Raw genomic sequence first — 20,325 nt, forward strand, 5'->3', positions numbered from 1 at the left:
TGCATTTGATTACTTCGGCATCTGGAAAAACATCAGATTAGAAAATTATGAATAGGTTAAACATAGGTTATATAGGTGTGGAATATATATTTATTCTACTTTCTTTTTTATTTGTCATTCCTGTTTAGTGGGCTGGTCTGGTGGGCAATGCTAAAGCCCATGTGTGAAATATAACATGTATACCAATAATATTATTTTTATTTCCTGGATCTCAAGATCGTTCGTGCGTTCATCATAAATCATTTTAAGTACTTTTGACGACTGCATATTAACAGAATATGTTACCAGGCTTCAAACATAAACAATTCTTTTTTAATAAATTTCTACTGAGGTGCAATGAGGTCTTTTGGTGGTACACGATTTTTTGATCTCGCTTTGAAAATTATCTCTACTTTGGGATCTAGCTATAAAGCTAATCAGGATCAATATCTTAATTCTTACTATCATCATTTCACACTAGCCGCGTCAGTCACAATCGGAATTTTGCCGAGATCGGAAGTGAGCTAGTAAGAATTCGTCATCCGATACAGATAAAGACCCGACTTTGGCGCATTTGCAAACTGCATTTTCATGACCCAAAGATATTGCCAGTGCTGGTTTCCCAGCTCCAACGACATAGTCCGTTACAAGGGCCATATACCTGACTTGGTCAAGTGTCGATGCGGAGAGTATGGTGTCGGCAATGGCTACTCCTGGCAATGGGACACCACAGAAGAGTCGGATGCTTTGGTCACTGAAAGAGACATTACTTTTCATCCCACCAGAAGTCAGGGAACCGCCATTGTGAAGGGAAAAAAGTCTCTAGAACCCGGCATGGTGCATTATTGGGAGATGCTTGCTATATCTCCTCTGTACGGCACAGATGTAGTAAGTCGACTTGGGTTATCACCACTTTTTATACCCCTCCAGAGGGTATTATAATTTTGGTCAGATGTTTGTAACGCAGTGAGGGAAACGTTTCCGACCCCATAAAGTATATATATTCTTGATCACAATCGGATATAACTTGCAAAAACTGAAGATTTTTCGAGCAGTGTAAAAGTTTTTGACATGAATCTTTCCAAATCTTATTTTTTTGTGCATACCTTGATCAGGGTAAAAGCGCGATTCGATTGGACGTCTATATCCTATAGCTCCCATAGGAACAATAGGGTAAAAAATTAAAAAAGGTGTATTTTTTAAATTATGAAATATTTTGTTTATTAATTCATGTTGCTATTGTAGTCAAATTTTAATTCGTGAAATCAGCAAGGGTATTAAAACTTCGGCTTGCCGAATTTAGCTTCCGTTAATCGTGACTTTGTCCTACTGATAAGAGGAAATAATCACTTCAAACTATGTGTGTTTGATCTGCAATCACCTTTTGATTTTCCCTTCCCAGATGTTTGGCATCGGTACGCAGAGCATAGATTCCGGACAACATAGATTCCAATATGTTTCTGCTTTGGGTAGCAATGCCCATTCCTGGGGTCTTTCGTACTCCGGCCAGATCCAAAACTGCGGCGAGCGGCTGCCCTACGCCCAAAAGTTCTCCCAGGGCTGTCTGATTGGTGTCTATTTGGATCGTAGTCGCGGCCACTTGGAGTTCTATATAAACCGAAAGGCGTTAGGAGTGGCCTACACCAATGTGCCGGTGGATCCAAACGTAAAGATATATCCAATGGTCTGCTCTACAGCATTAAAGTCTGTGATAAGACTAACCAACTGCACTTCGTTACCGGATACTTTGCTGCTTCGCTCCTTGCAAGCGTTATCAAGAAAGCAGCTCTCCGAACTTCGCAAATTTCCGGGATTCAGGTCATTCCTTAAAACCCACTGGTTCCTGACTCTATAATATAATGTTTGATAACCTGGACTTGTCTCCTCTAAGAAACCAAAGAAATATTATTTTATTTAATGTTATTTTTATGTTATGTATGCATTTATTTTAAAGCACGTAATTATACAATCAAAAGAATGGGGAGAAATAAATGTTTGTGTGCGTAAATAATTAAAATTGAACTTAAATCGAAACCTACAACTAGGAAAGATAGATATATAAAAGTGATAGCCCGATAGGGAGTCTAGATGGTTAGAGAAACCCTTGGGTTAGGGTTTCGCTAAGCATCTTCCTCAAAGGTGTTTTGAACTTAAACTAACTAAAAATCAATTGCCCATGCCTTCGACATCCGTCGATGCGCGCTTGAAGATCACTCCCAACGGCAGCTAGTCCATGTCATCGTCGTCGTCGTCGGAAATGGTGTACTTCTTCTGCGACCGCTTGCGTCGCGTCTGCTTCTTGGATGTGGTGGCCGCTCCGCTGCCCACATTTGAAGATGATTGCGTGGGCGTGGCCGGGGCACTGGCCAGAGATTTATTCAGTTTCAGCTTCATTTTGACAGCAGCCGCCGAGGTGGTGGCAATCTCCTCGTCATCAGAGCCATCATCGCCGCCATCGTCGTCCTCATTGTCCGAGTTGTCGGATCCCCCGCCGTTTCCATGTGCCTCCCCCGTATTATCTCCGGCCGCCACTGCGGCTGCATCCGCTGCAGCTGTTACCCTCTGCCTGGCGCCAACAAATATCTTTTGCAAGGCAATCGAATCCAGGTAGATGAGCGATGCCTCTTCGTTGTAGATCTGCGCATTCTGGCACAGCTGCATAAAGTCCTTCTCCAGCTCGTTGAGATCGGCATATTTGCAGTCCTCGATGCGCTGCAGGATCTTCTTAATGTCCACCGGCCGCTTGATGATCTCGTAGTAGTCGGGCAACCGCTGCCGCGACGGCAACTTCATGAACGGCTCGGACAGGGTGCGTCCATCCTGGTTGTGCTTAATCACCGCGCTCATAATCTTGTGCATCTGCTTCTTGGATCGCTTGTCCAGGTTCTGGCGTCGTCGCCGCTTGAGGATCATCGAATCGTCGTCGGACTCTTCCTTTCGATTCTTTCGCTTGCGTCGCTTGCGCTTGGAGTCGTCTTCCTCCTCCTCCTCGTCGAACTCAGCGCCATCGTCGATAGCCTTCAGCCACTCCTTCTCCGTCAAACTGTCCGTGTAGTCCACCTCCTTTCGCTGCCGGGAACCTCGACCTAGAACGAAATATATTCACCATTAGTTAACTCATTAGACCAGGGATCGTAATTCTTATGATTTTTAAAATACAAATTATAAAATAATAAATATTTTTATAAAAAGATATATTCTATATAGACTTTTCAAAAACCGCGAATTCTTAAGAACCTCTTGTTCTGTGTTGTGTTATATGTGTTTTTGCGAATCATACATATTTTACCTTAGTTAAATATACTTATAAGTAATTGGAAAATTCGCGGCTCTAATTTTTTTTATTACGTTATGCATAAAACAGACAGATGGACAGGTGCATTTCGACTGGGCTATTTATTCTTTTCATTTAGATTTTCTGGTGCTACATGTTTTTAGAACGTCATAATACTTCCACAGAACATAGAAGTTACATACATAGAACATTAAAAGCCATTTTAAGTCCTTAAAATGTCCTTAGACATGGTCGTGTCATAACTCATTAGAAAGGTATGCAATATTCTCATTGGTTTAAAAGATTTTGGCATTCAATTTTTATTTTCAATTTTTATAATAAGACTTATTTTCAATTTTTATTATAAAAATTTAAAAAAAGGTTTATCACGTTTTACCATTTGACGAGTCAAACTAAGTAGGTGGTATTTTCCCTATATTTTTTAGACGCATTAAATTTTTTAAATTTCAAAACACTTATTTGCAGTCCCTGCATTAAACAAATGATATCACTTGAACTCACCAAGAATGGTATCCTCGTCGTACTGATAGTGGAAACGCTCCACCTCGTCGTCGTCCTTGGTCAACCAGTCTGGTAACTCGGACTCATCGATAAGACGCTCCCTACCCGGATGGATCTCCTCGTCCTCCTTCTTGCGCTCCGCATCCATGCGCTTAAAGACCTCGATCTCCTCCTCGCTGCGAGCAATCATCATGTTGATCATCTCATCATCAGGCACCTCATTTTCCTCCTCCTCCTCGTTGTCGTCCTGATGCAGAATCGTCTGGAGGAACTGCTGCCGCTCGCTGCCCGTTGACTTTTGATCGAACATGCCAGCTTGGATGACCTTCTCGTCCATGTTCAGCTTGTATCTGGCGGCAGCCAGGATGCGCTCTTCCACGGAGTTAACTGTCATCAGCCGGAGGACGCGCACCTCGTTTCGCTGACCAATACGATGGGCACGATCCTGCGCCTGCAGATCCTGGTGGGGATTCCAATCGGAGTCGAAGATCACCACAGTGTCGGCGGTCTGCAGATTGAGACCCAAGCCGCCGGCTCGGGTAGACAGCAGAAAGACAAAGACGTCCGAGCCCTTGGCGTTGAATTTGCGCAGCAGTTCGCCACGATCCTCGGCCTTCGTGGTGCCGTCCAGTCGCAGGTAGCCGAACTGGCGCCATCCCAAGTAGTCTTCGATGATGGTCATGCACTGGGTCATCTGACAGAAGAGCAGGACACGATGGTTGGTGGCCTTCAGCTTGGGCAGGATGCGATCGAGCAACTCGAATTTGCCGGATACGCGATAAAGATCGGGTCCTGAAAGGGGAAAATTGGAATTACTTATAATTCTTAATTTCTTAATCGTCAAACAGTATGAAATACTAGAAGAAATACTTTTCAAAAAATAAAAAAATCATTCATTAATATTTAAAAACACCAAACTACTGATATCTTCAATAACTCACGAATATTTAAATAATTAAAATTAAACTAAAACAAGAAAGAAAGCTAAATTCGGCCAGCCGAGGCTTATATACCCTTGCAGATCATTCCTATTAACTTACAAATTAAATTTAGATTTACTTGCTTATATGTAAGTTAAAACAATTAACATTTTAGCTGCTTTCGTATTATTTTGGCATTATTTTTTTTATTCTTCCTATGGGAGCTATGTAATATAGACGTCCGAGTTTTGTTAAACTTAATTCGAAATTTTAAAGTGTTAAAGAAAAGCTATATCCCAGTAATGCCTAGTACTCACTTCAATCAAAAAGCCTACGAAATGAAAATCTCCATACAAAATTTTGATCACGAAATTTTCCGCCTGTCATTTTTGTATAGAAATTTTCGTTTCGTTGCCTTTTTGATTGAAGTGAGTACTAGGCCTAAAGAAGAAAATGTAATAAAAATATAATTTTCATTTAATTTTCCGACCGTTCCTATGGCAGCTATATGATGTAGTGATCCGATTTTTTAAAAATTTAATTCGAAATTCAGAAATATTTAAAAAATAATGTTCCCAAGAGTAGAATGTAATATTTCAAAAAACACCGAAGCTAGAATTTTGTTAACGTTTTTTTTCGGATCTTTCCTATGGGAGCTATAAGATATAGTTGTCCGACCCGGCCTGTTCCGACTTATATACTACCTGCAATAGAAAGAAAACTTTTGGGAAAGTTTCATCCCGATAGCCTAAGAACTGAGAGACTAGTTTGCGTAGAAACGGACAGACAGACGGGCGGACAAACGGATGTCTAAATCGACTCGTCTAGTAATGCTGATCAAGAATATATATACTTTATGGGGTCGGAAACGTCTCCTTCTGACTGAAATCATTATACCCTCTGCAATAATAATAAATAATAAACGGAACTTACCGGACACCACCCCGTGGCCTCCAGTGTGGTCGCAGTACTTCTCCTCGATGTGCTGGAACATGAACGGATGGTTGCACAGCTTGCGCAGCTGGACGATCGTGTTCATCAGCGCCTTGGCGCCGCCCTTGCCATGCTTGCCCTTCTCGGAGCCGTCGGTCAGCAGGACGCCCTTGCTCTGCATGTGCTTGTAGAGCACCCGCTGCAGGGCGGACATGTCGCACTTGATGATGTACTCCACCTTGTCGGGCAGCTGGTGCTCCACCTCCTTTTTAAGGCGACGCAGCAGGAAGGGACGCAGCACCTTGTGCAGACGGCGAATGATAAGGATGGTCTCCTCCTCGTTCAGCTCGACCTTCTCGCCGGTGGTGGCGAATGGGGCATTGAACCACTGCTCGAAAGTGGAGCACGACTTGAAGATCGAGGGCAGCAGGAAATTAAGCAAAGCCCACAACTCGGGCAGTTTGTTTTGCAGCGGCGTACCCGTGAGTAGCAATCGATAGGGAGCAATGTAGTGCGTGTTCAGCACCTGGGTGAGTTTGCAGTGGTGGTTCTTCATCCGATGACCCTCGTCGATGATCATGTACTTCCACTGGATCTTGGCCAGCACAGCTTTGTCCTTGATCACGTACTCGTAGGTGGTTAGCAGCACATTAAACTTGGTTGCACGCATTTGATTCTGCAGCAATCGCCTTCCTTGCGGGCTGCCCTTGTAGCTGACCACGCCCACTGCCGGCGCCCACTTCTCGAACTCCAGCACCCAATTGGGCAGGGTCGAGAGTGGAACAATGATCAAGTAGGGACCCATAACCTTTTTCCGATCCATCAGGTAGGTAACCAGCGAAATGGTTTGAATGGTTTTGCCCAAACCCATTTCATCGGCCAGAATGCCATTCAAATTGTTGTTGTACAGCGAGACCAACCACTCCAGTCCCTTGATCTGGTACTCCTTCAGCTGGCCGTTCACCATGATGCTGGCCTGCTCAACGACCTTTTCGTGAATGGTGTGAGCGATGCTGTAGTAGGTCTGCTCCTCCGTCTTGTACTCATCGTCCTCCACCTTGGCCTTGGTAATCAGATCCTTGGGATCTTCTTCGCTGCCTGCCGGCACCGCCTTATCGGTGACATCCTCTGTGGCCATTGGCTGATCCTCCATCTTCGGTTTATGATCTTCGTTGCTGCCGCAGCTGTCCTCCTCGTCGTCGATCCAATCCCAGCCGGGATGCATGTTCAGCCAGCGGTGCAAGTGCTTCAGCATGGGAGCATCGTCGCCGGTGAGCTTCTTGCCCGTGCACTGCTCCACCACATGGACACGCATATCGGCCACAATGCTGCCCTCGTCGATGCCAATGTACTCGCCGCTCATCAGCAGTTCCTTCTTGAACAGTATCAGCCGCTTTCCCTCCTCCTCCTTCTTCTTCATCTGGTCGTCCTTGTGCTGCTTTACCATCTGGGTGAGGTTGCTGATGTACTCGTCCGTCTGGGACAAGAGGAAGGCCAGCCGCTTGTCCTTCTTCTGATCAATCAGTTTGCGGTAGCCCTCTTCGTCTTCGGCCATCAGGCGTCGCATACGCTCCTTCTCGATGCGCTCCTGTTCCTTCTTCTGCTCGCGCTCTGCATTCGCGTGGTGGTTCATCACCGCCTTGTTCATCCTGGCCAGCTGGGCCTGGTGGGGATTTAATTAGTAAATTAGTAAATATATAAATATATTTAGATACTTAAGGAGGGTAGGGTCCTGCAAAAAAAACGATTTTTTTTTAATTTGTTTTCTTGTAGATAAACATTCTACGATTATACAAAAAAGTTTTAAGTCAATCGGACAAAAACTTTAGAAGTTATACTTAAGTTAGTACCCTAACCTCTAAAACTTTAGGTACGTAAGTGCATCTTTAAGTGCGTTTTTCTCGAAACCACGTTTTGAAAGTCCGAGTTCATCGGCATTTCTAAACGGCTCAACCGATCGTTTTCAAATTTCTCGCATCTTTTTTTGCATAAAAAAAACCCACCCCCTAGGAAGCGTTTTTTTTTTATTTTTTAACTTTAAATGTTTTTTTTTTAAGCCGCAAGTCAAATTGTTTAGGTGAAAACGCATTTTTGACTTTGGAATATCGAAAAAAATTATCAAAAATAGAAAACTTAAGAAAAATGCTTCCCAGGCGGCGGGTTTTTTAATTCTTAAGCGAAATGTAAAAACAAAATAGAAATTCGATCATTTTTAGCGGAGGTACAGTAAACACCGCAAAACGCCTTTTTTAATAGTGTTCCAGCAATTGCTTTGCCACCGATATATTAGCCGATAGTATCGGCTATAAAAATTAATGGATGTTATGTAAATGACACTTAATAATATGCAAAGGGTTTGAATTAAATCCATCCAACCAGTTTTTATAGAAAAAATCGCAAAGATAGTCGATTTTTTGTTGCCGAAGACCCTACTCTCCTTAATATTTAGCCTCCTACCTTATTATTCCTGTGGAACTCCCTCAGATCTTTGCCGTGCTGCAGCACCGCGGCCAAGAACTCCAGATGCTTTTGCCGGCGTTTCCGTTCAGCCTCCAGCTTCTGTTGCTTTTCCAGCTTTTCGGTGGCTCGCGCCTCCCGCAGACCCTGCCGCTTGGTCCGCTTGTAGAACTTGATATTCAGCGCTGTCTCCAAGGTGGTGTCTCTTCGCGTGCACTGGACAAACTCCATGCGCAGCTGTCGCTGGAAGTTCAGGACCCTCAGGGCCCGCAACTCGATGGCCGCCTGCAGACGCAGATCCTCCGACATGGTGGCCGGCAGACGCTGCAACTCCTGCATGCGCAACGATATCCTGGCCGCTATCCGATTCTCCCGTTCCTGCAGCAGCGTAATGGGATCCAGGCCCACGGGCTTGGCCACCGTGGTAATGCGATTGGGCTTGGGCATGGGCATGCCGGCGGGTGGCACCTGTCGCGGGGGACCGCCTCCTGGCTGTGGAACCTGAGCGCCAGGCGGCATTCCTGGCAGAGCACCACGCACTTGCGGCTGCATTGGCGAGGCTGGTATCAGTGGTTGCCCTCCGGCGGATCCCATGCTCAGTGGCTTGCCTCCGTTGGGCAGCTGATGCTGCAGTTGCTCCGGCGGCGGAGGCTGCGGCTGCTGTTGCTGTTGTTGCTGCTGCGGCGGCGGCTGTTGCTGCTGCTGCTGGATGGGCGGTGGTCCACCCACCTGCGGCGGCTGCGGTGGCAAAGGCTGGCCCTGCTGCATGTGTGGCGGCGGTGGAGCCACCTGCATCTTCTGTCCAGGAACTGGCGGCCCATACGGATTGCTGGCCGGTGGCGTGGAGCACTGAGGCGGTGTTCCGGCCGACGGAGGTGGTTGTTGCTGTTGTTGTGGCTGCACGGGCGGCTGGCCTGCATGCTGGCCACCCGGCGGCGGTCCTCCCGGTGCTCCAGGTGGCCCAATTGGTGGTCCCGGCGGCGGCTGTTGCTGTGCCGCCTGCAGCGCCTGCTGCATCTGCATGGATATGGGCTTGTTTCGCGCCAGCAACCGATAGGCAGTGATCTGTGTGCGCAACAGGTTCACCTGGTTGCCATTGAGGTGCTGGTGCTTGGAGGTGGCCCGCATTGCCAGGAGCTGAGAGTAGCGAGGATCTTCTTGCAGGCCCTTCTCCTCCATCGAATCGATGGCGCGTTGCAGGGCGTGTAGGTTCTCCTGGCTGGAGCGCTCCGGCGGCGGAGGACCACCAGGTGGGCCACCAGGCGACACTATGCAAGGTTGTGTGGGAGCCTGAAAAAAGGGAAAAAGAATTTTGTTAGAATTTTAGAAATCATTTTATAGAAAGCTATGATTAATATTAGTATTTAGTAAGGTTTCTCATATTAAAATAACTTCTTTCCTAATAAAAAAAATTTATAAAATTAATTAAAAGAAATAAATAAATTTTGTTAATAAATTTAAAAACGTATATTAAATAATTTTATATTTTCAAAATAATATTTTTCCCAATTGAAAAGAAATATTAAAATTAAATATCTTAATTTTATTAATAAACGAAAAAATTCATTTTAAATAATTTTATGTTTTAATAATAATTTCTTTTCTAGTTGATCAGGACTTCTAAAACAAACTATTATAACGAAATATCGAAGTTTTATAATAAATTAAGAAATACATTTTAAGTAATATTTAATTTTAATAATAGGACTTCTAAAAACATTATTAAAATTAAATATATAAATTGTATTAATAAATTAAGAAATACATTTTAAATAATTTTAAATTTTTATAGAAGTTTCATGATTTAGTATCTTTGAGTTATCCTGAATTACTCAAAAATCTTGGCCTGCCATCCAAAATTAAATTATGTAAGTCCTAAGTTAAACGTACTGCGAATTCCATTCTGTATAAAAGCTAACTTCAAAGGCAAATAAATTAAAAAAGCTTCCAGAATCTCAGTTCGCGAATCTCAGTCAGTGAACCAAGTTACTGGACTGAGAAAACCCGTTCTACTGTTGATTGTTGACTGTGCTCAGTACTTCATTCAGTCGAGACGAATTCGGAATAGTCGCAAATTGCGACTCGCAATATACGGCAATAACTACAGTACAACAAGATAGCACAGATAAGTAAAGCGAAATAGGAAAAGAGATGGCAACCAGCAAGTCACAGATCGAAGAGCTGTACGACTTCATCTATCCACTGGCAGTAAGAGCTGGGGAAATCCTGCTGGAGGGCTATCAAAATGCCGGAAAGGCGGTGGCCCTGAAAGACGGAGAATTCTACAATGTAGTCACTGCCTATGACAACCAGATCGAAGAGTTTCTAATGGAAAAGATACTGGCCAGCTATCCGGATCACAAGTTTATTGGCGAGGAGGATACCCATAAAAATGACAATGTGACCAAAGAGCTCACGGATGCTCCCACCTGGATCATAGATCCCATCGATGGAACCTCCAATTTCATCAAACAAATTCCTCACGTCTCCGTTTCAATTGGTTTGTCCATTAGGAAACAAATTGTTCTGGGAGTGGTCAATAATCCTGCCCAGAATAAGCTCTATACGGCCAAATTGGGCCAGGGAGCCTTCTGCAATGGCAAACACATCCAGGTGAGCAGCTGTCAACATCTCAACGATGCCAATGTGGCCTATGAGGTTTGTTTGCTGCACGCACCAAAGATCCGGAATAAACACATCAAGAGGATCTACCATGTGGGATCCAATGCCAGGAGGTGGGTTTGGTATTTCAATATTATGTGGAGCAAATAGTTAATTAATTTTTTTTAATCCCTTCCAGACTCCTGGCTTATTCAGCTGTGGTGGATTCCCTTTGCATGGTTGCCGCTGGAAACTTGGATGCCTTCCACATCGAGGACATGTATCCTTGGGACTGTGCAGCAGGTTACTTGCTCATCCGTGAGGCTGGTGGAGTGGTCACCCATCCCTATGGTGGACCCTTCGATATCATGAAACCCGATTTAATCTGCGCCGGCACGGAGACACTGAGAGCTGAGATAGAGCAACTAATTCGAAAGGCGGATCAGGAGAAGCATGTGGGTGGGGAGTGAGTTTTAAAACCCAAAGACTTTTTGTAAACAACAATACAATCTAATTGTCGACATAAAACTGAATCTTATTTAAAATGGGGTAAAGATAAAGAAACTGGGCATCATCATGAAAACACAACTGGAGAGCCCTAGATCTGTTATGTTAGCTCTGCATTTTAAATATTAATTCATATCAGCTTAGCACAAATCAGTCTTTCAATAGCATAAAGATTGCCAACTGAAATCTGCAACTCATCATGCAAACACAATATTTACACCGATAAAGTCTAATTGCTTATGCTTTTCTTTTGTACATTGAATTTACAGAGCTAACTATAAGATACCTATTCGTATTCTTATTATAATTTATATTTATATATTCCGGAAATTCCGAAATTCATACATGTTTCTTATCACCATGATATGATTCACAAGCCAAAGTTGTGATGCTATTAAATTAAACCAATTAAATAGTTAATTTCACACCAACAAATACACACCATTAACAAAGACACACCCAAAGCAAAAACAAAATACACGTAACTATTTTTATACCCTTGTAGAGGGTATTATAATTTCAGTCAGATGTTTGCAACGCAGTGAAGGAGACGTTTCCGACCACATAAAGTATATATATTCTTGATCAGCAATAGCCGAGTCTATCTAGCCATGTCCGTCTGTCCGTCTGTCCGTCTGTCCGTCTGTCCGTTTCTATGCGAACTAGTCTCTCAGTTTTAAAGCTATCGCGATGAAACTTTCCCGAAGGTCTTCTTTCTATTGCAGGTAGTACATATGTCGGAGCCAGCCGGATCGGACCACTATATCTTAAGGCTCCCAATCAAATATAAGAAAATTCATTGTAACTTTGTAGGAAGTAGGCGTTTTGATTCTTGACTACTTAAAAACAAAATTGAAATAAATCGAAACGCTGAATCTGGAATCCCTGGAACTGCACCGAGTGAGTTTTCTTTTATCTACAAGGGTATATAAGCTTCGGCTGGCCGAAGGTAGCTTCCTTTCTTGTTTAAAATAACGTAACTACCCGTATAAGTCAATTTTACCAATAAAATATTTTGATAACAATATCAATATTTTCAATAAGATTGATTATAAAAAAATATTATTTGCAGCTCTGGTTTGAAAATATTAATAATTCTATACTGCATCTATTCGGTTGCCCTCCATTGTATCAGCACACCCACGAATCCGAAACCATATAAACTCTATCGCACTCTCCGAAATGTCCAAAGTTCTATTGCATCGAAGAAAGCTTCTGCGGAAAGCTCTCCTCTCTGGCGTCGCACTTTTTCCACAGCTGATTCGCGTCCATATAGTTCGGTTGCTCAGTCGGAAATCAACAGAAATAGCGATGAGTTCCCCGGTCAGCGAGTCCAAGCTCAAGGAGTACTACGATGTGGCCCTGAAGCTGGTCCTCAAGTGCGGACCTCTGATGCAGGAGGGCTACCAGAAGGCCAAGACGGACTACAAGGTCAAGTCGGACTTCTACGACCTGGTCACCGTCTACGACAAACAAATCGAGGACCTTCTAACCGAGGGATTGGTGGCGGCCTTCCCCGAATCCCTAATTATTGGCGAGGAGGAGTCGGCAGCCTCGGAGCGCCAGGCGGAACTGACGAATGCGCCCACCTGGATCATTGATCCCATCGACGGCACCACCAATTTCATCCACCGCATCCCACATTGCTGCATTTCCGTGGGTCTGGCCATCAACAAGGAGCTGGTGGTGGGCATCATCTACAACCCGCCGGCGAATGAGCTGTTCTCCGCCTACAAGGGACATGGAGCCTACCTGAATGGCCAGCCCATCCACACGTCCAAAGTGACGACGGTAAGAGAGTGCTTATATAACCCGGGGAGCAACCAGAAATAGCGACAAACAAGATAAACGAAATTTAACAAGTAACCGTGCATGTTATTTTGCCTGCACTCGGGTTTATCGGTGCACGTAAAAAAAACATTGGCTCATCTCAAATTGACATTTCGATAAAAAATTCTTGCACAGATCTGTTAGGAAAGCAAAGGCTTTAAATGTTTGAAGTATAATATTTAAGCCGTTTTTTAAATGATATTTTTTAAAAATATACTTTTCAACACCCCAATTACTTTTCTACTGAGAAATCTCTTATTTTAAGGGCCGTTTTCTCGTCCGTTTGTTAAATTTAAAGTACGGTAAACCCATGAAATATTATGAAAAATCGGAGTTTAACCTTCCTTTAAATTAAACAGACGGACGAGAAAACGGCCCTAAAAAGTTGAAATATTTGGTCTACAGATATTTTACCTACTTGTAATAACCCAGTATAAAATGCTAGAAAAAAGTACTTTTAAACAGTTTTTTTCCTGTATCTGCGAGAATAGCATTTATTAGCATTCTCCCACATAAAACCACAAAAAGCTCTCCTAAAACCTTCCCAATAATATCCCCCATTTCTAGATCAACCAAGCGGTGATTGCCTACGAAATCTCCCTGATCCACGCCGCCCGAGTGAGGGACAAGAATGTGAAGCGTCTGTACAAGATGGCCTCGAATGCCACGGGAACCCGCTGTTTTGGAAGCGCAGCCTTAACACTTTGCTATGTGGCCACCGGTCAGTGCGATGCCTATCATGTGGAGGATCTGAAACCCTGGGACATTGCTGCCGGAGCCATTATCCTGACCGAAGCCGGTGGCACTATTTGTCACACCAGCGGATCCGAGTTCAATGTGATGAAACCGGACTGCGTATGCGCCGCAACGCCGGAGTTGGCCAAGAATGTGATTAGCCTTATCGAAGAGGCCAACCAGATTACAGAGTACACATTCAAGTAAAGATAGTAACTAGCTCAGTATGCAAAGTCAGTATGCACACATTTATCCTATGTAAATCAGCTGTAAACGATTGTAAACCCGAGAGATTAAACCAAAATATTCCAGAATATAAAGGCAAATAAAACGAATTATATCTCAGTGGGCGACTCTATCTGGAAAAAGCTCACGATAGAAAAGCTTTGCCAAAATGATTCCTCAGCTGTTCTAGAAATAATTATAGTTCGCTAACTGATCAGTCGATATTGTCGAGACATGAGTTATAAAATCGGCGAGGAAAAGCTACGCGAATACTACCAGGTATCCCTGGAACTGGTCAGGAAGTGCGGTCCCCTCTTCTTGGAGGGTTTTCAGAAACCAAAAACGGACTACGAAGTCAAGTCGGCTTTTTATGACCTGGTCACAGTGTTCGACCAGCAAATAGAAGCCACGCTAACGGAAGGTTTGCTCAGGGCCTTTCCGGAATCGAAAATAATAGGCGAGGAAGCTTTGGCAGGCGCCAAAACCCAACCGGAACTGACGGATGCCCCCACATGGATCATAGATCCCATTGATGGCACCAACAATTATGTGCGAAAGATCCCCCATTGTTGTATCTCCGTGGGTTTGACCATTAACAAAGAGCTTGTGGTGGGGATTGTCTACAATCCACCGGCAAACGAGTTGTATTCAGCTTGGCAAGGTCATGGAGCTTTTTTAAATGGCCAACCCATTGGGGTTTCTAACGTGAAAGAGGTGCGTTTGTGAAAGGTGATGAAATAACTCATAATCTCTTAGAACTGATAAGATTAATAAGCCGTAAAATAAGAGAAAAAGTAATGTATGCAGAAAAAGAATGGTAATGGTCAATTTGATATTTTTTAAAGATCAAGATATTCATATCATTTTGATATGAATAAAAATTATGTTAATTTGAATTTTGTTTGAATCTTAAATTTGACATATCATTCATATTATTGAAATGAAATAAGGTAGAAATTAAAGGCCTGCATGAATGTATTTATTTCAAAACTTACAGTACTGTACAGCTGTATACGGTACTCACATTTAGTGTACTCATACAATATTGTACAGAGTACCCACAATACCGATTTTAACTGAGTACACTATTTTAGAGTTGCAACACTTTTTTAGTACTATGTGTATGCTTCTCAATTTGAAAAATACTATGAGTGTCGTCTCAATTACTATTGTATAGTACTGTACTCTGAGTAGAAAAAAAAGTGTGAGAGTTGTCGGTAGCTAAATCGGAGAATGGATTTGCCTAATAATACGAATACCGAGTGCGATATTATTTCTTTGCTTGTTTTCTATTGCAAAAAATCGAATTTCCGCAAAGCGTTCCAAAATTGCTTCGACTGAAGACATGGTCAACAAAATAATGTTTTTAAACTCCAATATAGACAGCATTAATGAAAATGTCTTAAATAGCGATTAATGTATTAATAAATCCCTCAATATTTTATGACTAACGACACTTCGTCTCTTTCATTAGGTTTTAAGTTATTCTGCTAGTGGATAGATTACAATATTACAAAGAAATAAGCAAGCTTTAATAAATTCAGTAGGCCTTGTAATTTTGGGAAAACTTCATTCACTGTACAATAAGTTATTGTACACCAAAAACACTGTATTCACAATAAACTGTACTGTGTCTGGAAAAGTGAGTACAGTATTTGGCAATACAGTCACAAGTACTGCATTCACTCATATTTAAAGTAATGAATACAGAAAAACTTATACAAGTTTTAAGAATGAGTGATTCATTTGTCAGTTTGAATGCATTCATGCAGACCTCTAGTAGAAATACCCCCATTTTATACCGGTTTTTTTTTTGTGTAGGTATTACCCTTTTAATCTTATATTGCTGTTCCCTAAAAAATTTATCTCTAACTGGACTTGCGATTTCAGAGAAGATCTTAGATATTTCATTTATTTGTTTTTGCAATAATTAGAAAAAAAAAAACCAAATAAAAAGGCTATTAAATATTTCCCAGCACTTGAACTGATAGCAGGCTCGCAAACCTAACTCTTGGAATAATTAAAAATTAAACAAGCATTTTTCGGAAATTTTCGATTGCAGATAAACCAAGCTGTGGTCGGCTATGAGATCTCCCTAATCGTGGTGTCCAAGGGGCGGGACAAAAATGTGAAGCGCCTCTACAAGCTAGCCTCGAATGCCACTGGGTGAGTGACCCAAAGAACTCTGATCTATTCCTCATTATTTACACTGCATTCGGCTATCAGCACTCGCAGCTTTGGGTGTGCAGCTCTCACGCTATGCTACATAGCTGCTGGCCGCTGCGACGCCTATCATGTGGAGAATCTTAAGCCCTGGGATCTGGCTGGCGGTGCCTTAATCCTCAGAGAAGCAGGTGGCATTGTTTACCACACCAGCGGAGGAAGATTCGATGTGATGAAGCCCGATTGTGTGTGCACCTGCTCTGAGGGATTGGCTAAAAATGTAATCCAATTAATAGAGGAGGCTGACCAGATTACAGATTATACTCTTGAATAATGATGTTTTGAATAAAATTTGTAAGTTTAATATTTAATAAAAACTGGTCAAAACAACATTTTTGTGTTAAATTCAGGGGATTGAAGTTTTCAAATTTAAAATTATTGAAACAATACAAAATTTGACAACACAAAAATATGAATGGTTAATATGCCAAAGATCAATCATAATACCACAAACGATTTGATAAATACGCTAATTCAGCTCGCTTGCAAGGTCTTTTAGAGAATAATGACTTGCAGACCGACAGTATAAATCATACAATAAGGACTGAGAGCGGGCAAAGAGTGCTGATAAAAACCGGTTTTACAACTATTTGACTACACCGGCTGTCTGTGCAGATAAAAAGAGTCTGTCTATTTGTGTACATCAAACAAATTGAGATAAAACAGAGGCAGGCAGCCAGGTGAGATGCCAATTTTAGTACGCGATCTTAAAACGCGATGCAGGCAAACAATCAGAGAACGAATGTATTGCTGAATGTAACCGAAACGAACCGAACCGAACAGAAAGCAAAGCTCCAGAGGAACTACTTCCAGCCGGGCACAATCTCTCTGATTAGTTGGCACCGCGAGCTGAGCAGCAACGGATCGTTAGCAAAATGGCAGAAGTGAATCAAGCGGAGATTGAGGAGTTGTACAACTTCATCCATCCACTGGCCATCGAGGCGGGCGAGATCCTCATGGAGGGCTACGAAATGGCCAGTAAAAACGTCTCCATCAAGGGCGATTTCTACGATGTGGTGACCGACTATGACAACAAGATCGAAGACTTTCTCATGGAGAAGATATTGGCCAGCTATCCTGGACATAAGTTTATTGGCGAGGAGGCGACGGCCAAGAACAACAATGTATCCGGCGAACTGACGGATGCTCCCACCTGGATCATAGATCCTATTGACGGCACATCAAATTTCATAAAGCAAATTCCGCACGTTTGCGTTTCGATTGGTTTGGCCATCAACAAACAGATCGTCGTGGGCGTCATCAACAATCCTGTCCAGAAGAAGCTCTTCACGACGAAATTGGGTCAAGGAGCCTTCTGCAATGGAAAGCCCATCCATGTGAGCAGCTGTGAGAGCGTCAAGGATGCCAATGTGGCCTACGAAGTGTCCCTGCTGCACGTCCACTCGGTGGCCAACAAGCACATCAAAAGGATCTACCATGTGGGACTGAATGCGAGGAGGTGAGTGATAAACTTTTCTATTGGAGAGGGGAAACATTTCATTTAAATAAAATGAAAAGAGCAAAAAATATTCAAAAATCCTAAAACTCCTAATATTTAAATTTCAACCCCAGACTCACAATAAAGAAATATTTGTGCAATCAAAAATAAGAATATATGGGTACAAAACAATTAACCAGTCAAAGCTCCCTATAAAGCTTCAATCGCTTGATGTTCCAATTTAATTAAAAGAGTCATGCAAATAATATATATGCACAATGTACGTATACAACTGCGTTCAAAATATTAGAGGCATTTCAAAGAATTCTTGGGGAAAAATGTACATAAAGTTTAGAAAGACTTTAATAACAAACTATATAACTGCGTTTGAAATAATATAGGCATTTCAAAGAATTCATGGGAAAAATGTATATAAAGTTTAGAAATATTTTGAAATGATTTTGTAAAACTAAAATAATAAAATATGATACTTTATGATCCTTTTCTACAACTCCTATTTATCCCCAGACTTGTGGCCTACTCCTGTGTTGTGGACGAGCTGTGCATGGTGGCAGCTGGCAACTTGGATGCCTTCTACATCGAGGACATGTATCCCTGGGATTGTGCCGCCGGTTCCCTGCTGGTGAAGGAGGCGGGGGGCGTGGTGACGCATCCCTTTGGCGGACCCTTCGATATAATGAAGCCGGATCTCATTTGCGCCGGAACGGAAAAGTTGCGCAAAGAGGTCGAGAATCTGTTGCGCAAGGCCGACGAGGAGGAGTCGGTGGGGGGCAAGCCAGTGCCGAAGTAATTAAAACAAGACAAACCTAATAAACTGTTGGCGAAAACGATCTAAATTGAAAAGCTTGAGGGCAGCTGAACCGTCACTCGGCGCTGGAAGCTTTGCCAATGGAAAGCTTTTAGATATCATCCAAATTTGATCTCCGCCAGCTGGTAGACACGATCCAAAAAAAGTGGCGGGAAAGCAAATAACTCAAAGTTCAGGCTTTTAAAAACAAGCGTTTATAATAAAACATTTTGATATGATAATTTTAAACCTTAAGCTGCCAAATAAATATGAAAATTGTTAGAAAGTGGTTTAAAAATTCTAAGCGATGATTGCAAGAATTTACATTCTTTTGTTTTTAAGCCTTTGTTAATGGAATTGTATATGCTAGCTACCTAAACTAACAAACATTTTACAGATTCCTATTTTATATGTATATTCCTTGTGGAATTTTCTAAATTATATCTTGCATAGGAACTCTAAAATTGTAAAAAAGGCTTCTATAAAGTGTAATTGAGTATTTTCTAATAATATTTGGAATTCGCTAGCTTAAAAAACATTTTACAGATTCCTATTTCATATGTATATTCTTTGTGGAATTTTTTAAAATATTTCTGTCATAGGAACTCTAAAGTAGTAAGAAAAGGTTTTATAAAAATGTAATTGAGTTTGTAAGTTTAAGTTGATTTCTATTTCTTGTTTTAATAACCTAGAACTTATTAAAGTTAAGGAAATTTTGAGTTTATAACATATTTTCCCCTTAACATGATAAAAACGTAATTAGGGGTTTAAAATATCGATTGCTGTAGGTACATATATAAAAACGACCTTTGCGATCTTAGAAATCGACTGGAAAGACTAGTTAAAAACTAACTAGCGAAGTAATATTGTTTTTTCTTAGACTCTGAGATAACTTACATTTGGCGGCATTCCGTGGGTTTGGTAACCAATGGGGGACATATTTGGACCCGGACCCGTCGGCGGCATCTGCATTCCCATGTGCGGACCTTTTGAGAAAACTGCGGATAATTACGTGCGTCTGAGGGACTTGGGGGGGTGGGTTAGCTGGGCAACATACTCATCCCCTGGTGGTGCGGCGGCATATGGTGGCCGGGAGGACCTTGTCCGGGCGGTCCGTGCTGCATGGGATGTCCGTAGGCGCCGGGGTGGCCGGGGGGTGGGGGTCCCTGCAGCGGACCCGGCTGCTGGTGCGGATAGGGGCTGTGCGGCGAGGGGGCGGGACTCTGCGAAGGCGGGGCCATCGGACTGGGCGCCTGTGGCGGGGGCATGGGACTGTTCGCCGGAGAGGGCGAGGCCATAGTTCAGCTATTTTTCCTCCGCTTTATCCAAGGAATCCTTAGAGTAATATCCGACCAACTGGCGCTGCGTTATCTGCAAATGGAATCCACGTCAATGCACCGAATTTGAAAACATTTTAAAGCCCATAGCCACGATATGTAATCCAGGCACTTTTTTTGTATGCGTTTTTTGGCACACTTTTTTGCGCAGTCCGGTGCAAACACAAAATAAACAGCCGAAGACCCGCCAAAACGGTCAAATTTGACGTCCCGCTTATCGCAGCCGGCGAACGCAATCGAATTGCTCTATTTGGGACCGAAAGTATTACCTATTAGCACTGTTTTAAGAGGGTTTTTCCTCACTTTTCTCAACGCGACGCGACAGCAAAACTCTAATGGCGGCCGTCTCTATAACAAAAGTCACGCAAGGGTGGCAACTCTGTCGACCGGCAATAAAGGTGGGTGCGTTCACCGCAGATCACTAAAAATATTCTTAAAATATTAATTTTTTAAGCCATTCAAAATGTTAATTTATTTGAATTAATATTATTTTAGAAGCATGTTTTTAAAGTTATTTAATTTTTTTAAATTTTCAA

The 20,325-nt window shown here is 42.5% G+C and overlaps 6 protein-coding genes across 7 annotated transcripts; 5 read left to right on the forward strand and 1 right to left on the reverse strand.

The window, feature by feature from the left end:
* The first annotated feature begins 273 nt into the window (after positions 1 to 273).
* On the forward strand, positions 274 to 1,904 carry LOC108066734 (SPRY domain-containing SOCS box protein 3-like). Its single transcript, XM_017155354.3, has 2 exons — positions 274 to 867; positions 1,382 to 1,904. The coding sequence occupies exons 1-2, from the start codon at positions 571 to 573 to the stop codon at positions 1,832 to 1,834; spliced, it is 750 nt and encodes a 249-aa protein (XP_017010843.2). The 5' UTR covers positions 274 to 570; the 3' UTR covers positions 1,835 to 1,904.
* Positions 1,905 to 2,135: 231 nt separating this feature from the next.
* On the reverse strand, positions 2,136 to 20,190 carry brm (ATP-dependent helicase brm). Of its 2 annotated transcripts, none has more exons than XM_017155348.3 (7): positions 20,059 to 20,190; positions 19,510 to 19,823; positions 19,350 to 19,438; positions 8,086 to 9,375; positions 5,629 to 7,291; positions 3,776 to 4,567; positions 2,136 to 3,065 (listed from the first exon to the last, which is right to left on the reverse strand). In XM_017155348.3, exons 2-7 carry the CDS (start codon positions 19,748 to 19,750, stop codon positions 2,206 to 2,208), a joined length of 4,935 nt encoding a protein of 1,644 aa, XP_017010837.2. In that variant the 5' UTR covers positions 19,751 to 19,823; positions 20,059 to 20,190; the 3' UTR covers positions 2,136 to 2,205. The 2 variants fall into 2 exon arrangements, with proteins under 2 accessions (XP_017010837.2, XP_017010836.2); XM_017155347.3 differs by having other exon boundaries at positions 19,350 to 19,450.
* On the forward strand, positions 10,070 to 11,214 carry LOC108066732 (inositol monophosphatase 1). The gene is made up of 2 exons (XM_017155353.3): positions 10,070 to 10,820; positions 10,886 to 11,214. Exons 1-2 carry the CDS (start codon positions 10,237 to 10,239, stop codon positions 11,154 to 11,156), a joined length of 855 nt encoding a protein of 284 aa, XP_017010842.2. The 5' UTR covers positions 10,070 to 10,236; the 3' UTR covers positions 11,157 to 11,214.
* LOC108066729 (uncharacterized) lies at positions 12,387 to 14,103 on the forward strand. The gene is made up of 2 exons (XM_017155350.3): positions 12,387 to 12,984; positions 13,591 to 14,103. Exons 1-2 carry the CDS (start codon positions 12,505 to 12,507, stop codon positions 13,963 to 13,965), a joined length of 855 nt encoding a protein of 284 aa, XP_017010839.2. The 5' UTR covers positions 12,387 to 12,504; the 3' UTR covers positions 13,966 to 14,103.
* Positions 14,201 to 16,499, forward strand: LOC108066731 (uncharacterized). Its single transcript, XM_017155352.3, has 3 exons — positions 14,201 to 14,697; positions 16,046 to 16,149; positions 16,210 to 16,499. Exons 1-3 carry the CDS (start codon positions 14,218 to 14,220, stop codon positions 16,478 to 16,480), a joined length of 855 nt encoding a protein of 284 aa, XP_017010841.2. The 5' UTR covers positions 14,201 to 14,217; the 3' UTR covers positions 16,481 to 16,499.
* Positions 17,017 to 18,772, forward strand: LOC108066730 (uncharacterized). The gene is made up of 2 exons (XM_017155351.3): positions 17,017 to 17,665; positions 18,173 to 18,772. The coding sequence occupies exons 1-2, from the start codon at positions 17,082 to 17,084 to the stop codon at positions 18,453 to 18,455; spliced, it is 867 nt and encodes a 288-aa protein (XP_017010840.2). The 5' UTR covers positions 17,017 to 17,081; the 3' UTR covers positions 18,456 to 18,772.
* Positions 20,191 to 20,325: the final 135 nt, after the last annotated feature.

This window comes from Drosophila takahashii, chromosome 3L (assembly GCF_030179915.1).
Source record: "Drosophila takahashii strain IR98-3 E-12201 chromosome 3L, DtakHiC1v2, whole genome shotgun sequence".
Classification (NCBI taxonomy): Eukaryota; Metazoa; Arthropoda; class Insecta; order Diptera; family Drosophilidae; genus Drosophila; species Drosophila takahashii.

Excerpts from the sequence above, each read along its gene's own strand:
- LOC108066729 (XM_017155350.3), top strand. The coding sequence starts at position 12,505 with ATGAGTTCCCCGGTCAGCGAGTCCAAGCTCAAGGAGTACTACGATGTG. Across the intron at positions 12,985-13,590 it reads ACACGTCCAAAGTGACGACG|ATCAACCAAGCGGTGATTGC; the intron begins GTAAGAGAGTGC and ends CCCCATTTCTAG.
- LOC108066732 (XM_017155353.3), top strand. The coding sequence starts at position 10,237 with ATGGCAACCAGCAAGTCACAGATCGAAGAGCTGTACGACTTCATCTAT. Across the intron at positions 10,821-10,885 it reads GTGGGATCCAATGCCAGGAG|ACTCCTGGCTTATTCAGCTG; the intron begins GTGGGTTTGGTA and ends AATCCCTTCCAG.
- LOC108066734 (XM_017155354.3), top strand. The coding sequence starts at position 571 with ATGACCCAAAGATATTGCCAGTGCTGGTTTCCCAGCTCCAACGACATA. Across the intron at positions 868-1,381 it reads CTCTGTACGGCACAGATGTA|ATGTTTGGCATCGGTACGCA; the intron begins GTAAGTCGACTT and ends TTCCCTTCCCAG.
- LOC108066731 (XM_017155352.3), top strand. The coding sequence starts at position 14,218 with ATGAGTTATAAAATCGGCGAGGAAAAGCTACGCGAATACTACCAGGTA. Across the intron at positions 14,698-16,045 it reads GGGTTTCTAACGTGAAAGAG|ATAAACCAAGCTGTGGTCGG; the intron begins GTGCGTTTGTGA and ends TTTCGATTGCAG. Across the intron at positions 16,150-16,209 it reads CTAGCCTCGAATGCCACTGG|CACTCGCAGCTTTGGGTGTG; the intron begins GTGAGTGACCCA and ends TTCGGCTATCAG.
- brm (XM_017155347.3), bottom strand. The coding sequence starts at position 19,750 with ATGGCCTCGCCCTCTCCGGCGAACAGTCCCATGCCCCCGCCACAGGCG. Across the intron at positions 19,451-19,509 it reads GCCGCACCACCAGGGGATGA|TTTTCTCAAAAGGTCCGCAC; the intron begins GTATGTTGCCCA and ends AATTATCCGCAG. Across the intron at positions 3,066-3,775 it reads CGACGAGGATACCATTCTTG|GTCGAGGTTCCCGGCAGCGA; the intron begins GTGAGTTCAAGT and ends ATTTCGTTCTAG.
- LOC108066730 (XM_017155351.3), top strand. The coding sequence starts at position 17,082 with ATGGCAGAAGTGAATCAAGCGGAGATTGAGGAGTTGTACAACTTCATC. Across the intron at positions 17,666-18,172 it reads GTGGGACTGAATGCGAGGAG|ACTTGTGGCCTACTCCTGTG; the intron begins GTGAGTGATAAA and ends ATTTATCCCCAG.